This window comes from Somniosus microcephalus, unplaced genomic scaffold (genome assembly GCF_052327205.1).
Source record: "Somniosus microcephalus isolate GS21.2 unplaced genomic scaffold, FLI_Smic_1.0 unresolved_chr2, whole genome shotgun sequence".
Classification (NCBI taxonomy): domain Eukaryota; kingdom Metazoa; phylum Chordata; class Chondrichthyes; order Squaliformes; family Somniosidae; genus Somniosus; species Somniosus microcephalus.
Genome location: NW_028225180.1, coordinates 15,384,906 through 15,389,822, shown reverse-complemented (window position 1 = coordinate 15,389,822; position 4,917 = coordinate 15,384,906). Strand labels below are relative to the sequence as shown.

General features: G+C 56.3%; 1 protein-coding gene across 1 annotated transcript; it reads right to left on the bottom strand.

Annotated features, from left to right (window-relative positions):
- Positions 1-2,452: 2,452 nt before the first annotated feature.
- Positions 2,453-4,453, bottom strand: LOC147092179 (serine protease FAM111A-like). Its single transcript, XM_085975628.1, has one exon. It carries the CDS (start codon positions 4,370-4,372, stop codon positions 2,735-2,737), a length of 1,638 nt encoding a protein of 545 aa, XP_085831754.1. The 5' UTR covers positions 4,373-4,453; the 3' UTR covers positions 2,453-2,734.
- Positions 4,454-4,917: the final 464 nt, after the last annotated feature.

Below are 4,917 nucleotides of genomic sequence, written 5' to 3'. Positions count from 1 at the left end.
GTGGCGGGGCAAGGGTAACTGTGAGGGGTGTGGTTAACAGTGGGAGGGGCAAGGGTAACTGTGAGGGGCAGAGTTAACAGTGGGAGGGGCAAAGGTAATTATGAGGGGCGGGGTTAACAGTGGGAGGGGCAGAGTTTACAGTGGGAGGGGCAGGGTTTACAGTGGGAGGGGCAAGGGTAACTGTGAGGGGCGGGGTTTACAGTGGGAGGGGCAAGGGTAACTGTGAGGGGCAGAGTTAACAGTGGGAGGGGCAAAGGTAACTGTGAGGGGCGGGGTTAACAGTGGGAGGGGCAGGGTTTACAGTGGGAGGGGCAAGGGTAACTGAGGGGCGGGGTTAACAGTGGGAGGGGCAAGGGTAACTGTGAGGGGCGGGGTTAACAGTGGCGGGGCAAGGGTAACTTTGAGGGGTGGAGTTAACAGTGGGAGGGGCAAAGGTAACTGTGAGGGGTGGAGTTAACAGTGGGGGGGCAAGGGTAACTGTGAGGGGCGGGGTTTACAGTGGGAGTGGCAAGGGTAACTGTGAGGAGCGGGGTTAACAGTGGGAGAGGCAAAGGTAATTGTGAGGGGTGGGGTTTACAGTGGGAGGGGCAAGGGTAACTGTGAGGGGTGGAGTTAACAGTGGGAGGGGCAAAGGTAACTGTGAGGGGCGGTGTTAACAGTGGGAGGGGCAAGGGTAACTTTGAGGGGTGGAGTTAACAGTGGGAGGGGCAAAGGTAACTGTGAGGGGCAGGGTTAACAGTGGGAGGGGCAAGGGTAACTGTGAGGGGCGGGGTTTACAGTGGGAGTGGCAAGGGTAACTGTGAGGAGCGGGGTTAACAGTGGGAGAGGCAAAGGTAACTGTGAGGGGCAGGGTTAACAGTGGGAGGGGCAAAGGTAACTGTGAGGGGTGGGGTTTACAGTGGGAGGGGCAAGGGTAACTGTGAGGGGCGGGGTTTACAGTGGGAGAGGCAAAGGTAACTGTGAGGGGCAGGGTTAACAGTGGGAGGGGCAAAGGTAACTGTAAGGGGCGAGGTTAACAGTGGGAGAGGCAAATGTAACTGTGAGGGGCAGGGTTTAACAGTGGGAGGGGCAAGGGTAACTGTGAGGGGCGGGGTTAACAGTGGGAGGGGCAAGGGTAACTGTGAGGGGCGGGGTTAACAGTGGGAGAGGCAAGGGTAACTGTGAGGGGCCGGGTTAACTGGGAGAATCAAGGGTAACTGTGAGGGGCGGTGTTAACAGTGGGAGGGGCAAAGGTAACTGTGAGGGGCGGTGTTAACAGTGGGAGAGGCAAAGGTAACTGTGAGGGATGGGGTTAACAGTGGGAGGGGCAAGGGTTACTGTGAGGGGTGGGGTTAACAGTGGGAGGGTCAAGGGTAACTGTGAGGGGCGGGGTTAACAGTGGCGGGGCAAGGGTAACTGTGAGGGGCGGGGTTAACAGTGGGAGGGTCAAGGGTAACTGTGAGGGGCGGGGTTAACAGTGGCGGGGCAAGGGTAACTGTGAGGGGCGGGGTTTACAGTGGGAGGGGCAAGGGTAACTGAGGGGCGGGGTTAACAGTGGCGGGGCAAGGGTAACTGTGAGCGGCGGAGTTAACAGTGGGAGGGGCAAGGGTAACTGTGAGGGGCGGGGTTAACAGTGGCGGGGCAAGGGTAACTGTGAAGGGCGGGGTTAACAGTGGCGGGGCAAGGGTAACTGTGAGGGGCGGGGTTAACAGTGGGTGCGGCAAGGGTAACTGTGAGGGGCAGGGTTAACTGTGGCGGGGCAAGGGTAACTGTGAGGGGCGGGGTTTACAGTGGGGGGGCAAGGGTAACTGAGGGGTGGGGTTAACAGTGGCGGGGCAAGGGTAACTGTGAGCAGCGGAGTTAACAGTGGGAGGGGCAAGGGTAACTGTGAGGGGCGGGGTTAACAGTGGCGGGGCAAGGGTAACTGTGAGGGGCGGGGTTAACAGTGGTGGGGCAAGGGTAACTGAGGGGCGGGGTTAACAGTGGCGGGGCAAGGGTAACTGTGAGGGGCGGGGTTAACAGTGGCGGGGCAAGGGTAACTGAGGGGCGGGGTTAACAGTGGCGGGGCAAGGGTAACTGTGAGGGGCGGGGTTAACAGTGGGAGGGTCAAGGGTAACTGTGAGGGGCAGGGATACAGTGGGAGAGGCAAGGGTAACTGAGGGGCGGGGTTAACAGTGGCGGGGCAAGGGTAACTGTGAGCGGCGGAGTTAACAGTGGGAGGGGCAAGGGTAACTGTGAGGGGCGGGGTTAACAGTGGCGGGGCAAGGGTAACTGTGAGGGGCGGGGTTAACAGTGGCGGGGCAAGGGTAACTGAGGGGCGGGGTTAACAGTGGCGGGGCAAGGGTAACTGTGAGGGGCGGGGTTAACAGTGGCGGGGCAAGGGTAACTGAGAGCGGCGGAGTTAACAGTGGCGGGGCAAGGGTAATTGTGAGGGGCGGGGTTAAAAGTGGCGGGGCAAGGGTAATTGTGATGGGCGGGGTTTACAGTGGGCGGGGCAAGGGTAACTGAGGGGCGGGGTTAACAGTGGGAGGGGCAAGGGTAACTGAGTGGCGGGGTTAACAGTGGGAGGGGCAAGGGTAACTGTGAGGGGCGGGGTTAACAGTGGGAGGGGCAAGGGTAACTGTGAGGGGCGGGGTTAACAGTGAGCCAATGGCCAGGAGTCCATTGGAATAGTTGAGTCTGGAGGCATGGATGAAACAAGGATGAGAATTTAAAATGCGGGGCATTTCGACTCAAACTCGTTAGATTGCCTCCATTAATCGATGTCCATTGGAACTTGCTCCTGGTCACCGGGCAGCATGTTCTGATCATCAGGGGCCTGGTTACAACCGGTGGAGAGCAACCGGTCAAATCCTGGATGGTGTTTCTTCATGTGGGCAGCAATGGCTTCAACAGTGTGCCCGAATTCGATCACACTGCTCTTCCTGTAGCCGTTGTCATACTCGTATCCTCCAGCGTGCATCCCCACAAGCTCACCAGAGGAATTGAACACGGGGGAACCAGAGGCACCATGGAAGAAGCAACTATTGTAGGTAATCCTGTCTGAACTGAGCATTCCTCTGAAAGTGTACTTCGTGATCAGTTGGAAGTGTGGATGATTGTAAACTTCCACCTCTCGTTGTGTGAGAGGGATGACGAAGCAAGTGTCGGTGGATTTGCAAACCCCTTCAGGGTGACCTATAATGTAGACCTTTCCATTCTGGGGCGGGGTGGCTGCCCTGGGTGACACACCTGGTGGAAGAGCTGGTCCTTGGCCATCAGGGACCTCCAGCCTCAGCAGCGCGTAGTCAAGGTCTTGGCAGTAGGCTTCGAACCACGGACCAACTTTGTGCCAGCCACTGGTCGGATGCTCATCTTTGTAGGTGAAGCTTACCTCAGTAGAATTCTGTATTACGTCTCCCCGCTCACCCTCAGGCACCCCGTCCCCTACGATCATCATCACCACATGGTAACATGTCAGAATGTAGCGGTCACCGAGGTGGAAGCAAGAGGCGGTGCCTTGATTCCCGTTGTTGTTCCATCTGACAAATCCAACCGACTCGCTCAATTGCACCAGCATCTCGTGGACCCTAATGGTAACGGCATCACTCGTGATCTTCCCAAAGTTTTCCTTGAACACTTTCCATTGCTTCCGATACTCCCGACTGCCTCTTTCCCCTCCCAAACATTCATCAACCTTCTCCTTCAGCTGGCGGAGCAGCTGGTTCCCTTCTCCTGACACATTCCTCTCCTCTTGGCTCTCGCTGGGCTCGGCACCGCCTGCCTTACTCCCTGCTTGGTACTTGTTGTTGCTCAGTTCAACTTCAAAGCGTCGGTTGTGAAGGTCATTCACGGTGAGGGTGAACTGCAGAGACGTCTGCCCTTCGAGCAGGTTCCACATATTGAGATAAATTCCGGACAAAAACCTCCCGTCCTCGCACAGAGCCTCTCGGATAGTCTCGCCCTCAAAGGCGAAAATGCACAGGTCACATCCACCACCTCGCAGGGATTTGGACTTGATGATAAGTCTCGCTGCTGTTTTAAGTTTGCCAGCTGACTTTCCAGTGCTCCGGACGTGGAATATAACGCACTGCTTACCTGAAGAGTCGGCATTGCGATAGCATAACTTACCGCTATTTTGGTAGAATATCACTTTGAAATGGGCTTTCTGTGGCAGACATTTGCACGGCATCCCTAGGTTGACAGCACCCATGAACTCTCTCTCCCCAATTAAGTGGAATTCCTTCCCCTTGTGTTTAACTCGTTCTTCATTGAACGCCTTGGAAGACTTCAGAACAGAAAGCAAATTCTCGTCCGGTGCCCCTCTCGCCAGATGCTCCGTGCTGTCCCTTTGGAAACTGAACGTGAACTCTTTCACTCGGTCCTCTTCGCTGTGCTCTGCGACCTTGCCCATGGTCGCCTCTGGCTTTTTAACCGTGTCCTTTGAGGCATTTCTGGCAGACAGAGGTTCTCCCTTTTCAGTGTGGGACTTCTTACCCGGTACTGGAGTGAGAGGTTGACTTGGATCTTTCTCCTGGCGAGGAAAGGAAAGTCAAAATTCAGTGAAATTGAAATGGAACAGGAGGAGGCCATTCAACCCATCGAGCCTCTTACATAGGGACAGGAGGAGACCATTCAGCCCCTCGAGCCTGTTACACAGGAACAGGAGGAGGTCCATTCAGCCCCTGGAGCCTGTTACACAGGAACAGGAGGAGGCCATTCAGCCCCTCGAGTCTCTTACATAGGAACAGGAGGAGACCATTCAGCCCCTCGAGCCTGTTACACAGGAACAGGAGTTCATTCAGCCCCTTGAGCCTGTTTCACAGGAACAGGAGGAGTTCATTCAGCCCCTCGAGCCTGTTACACAGGAACAGGAGTACATTCAGCCCTTCGAGCCTGTTACACAGGGACAGGAGGAGGCCATTCAGCCCCTCGAGCCTGTTACACAGGAACAGGAGG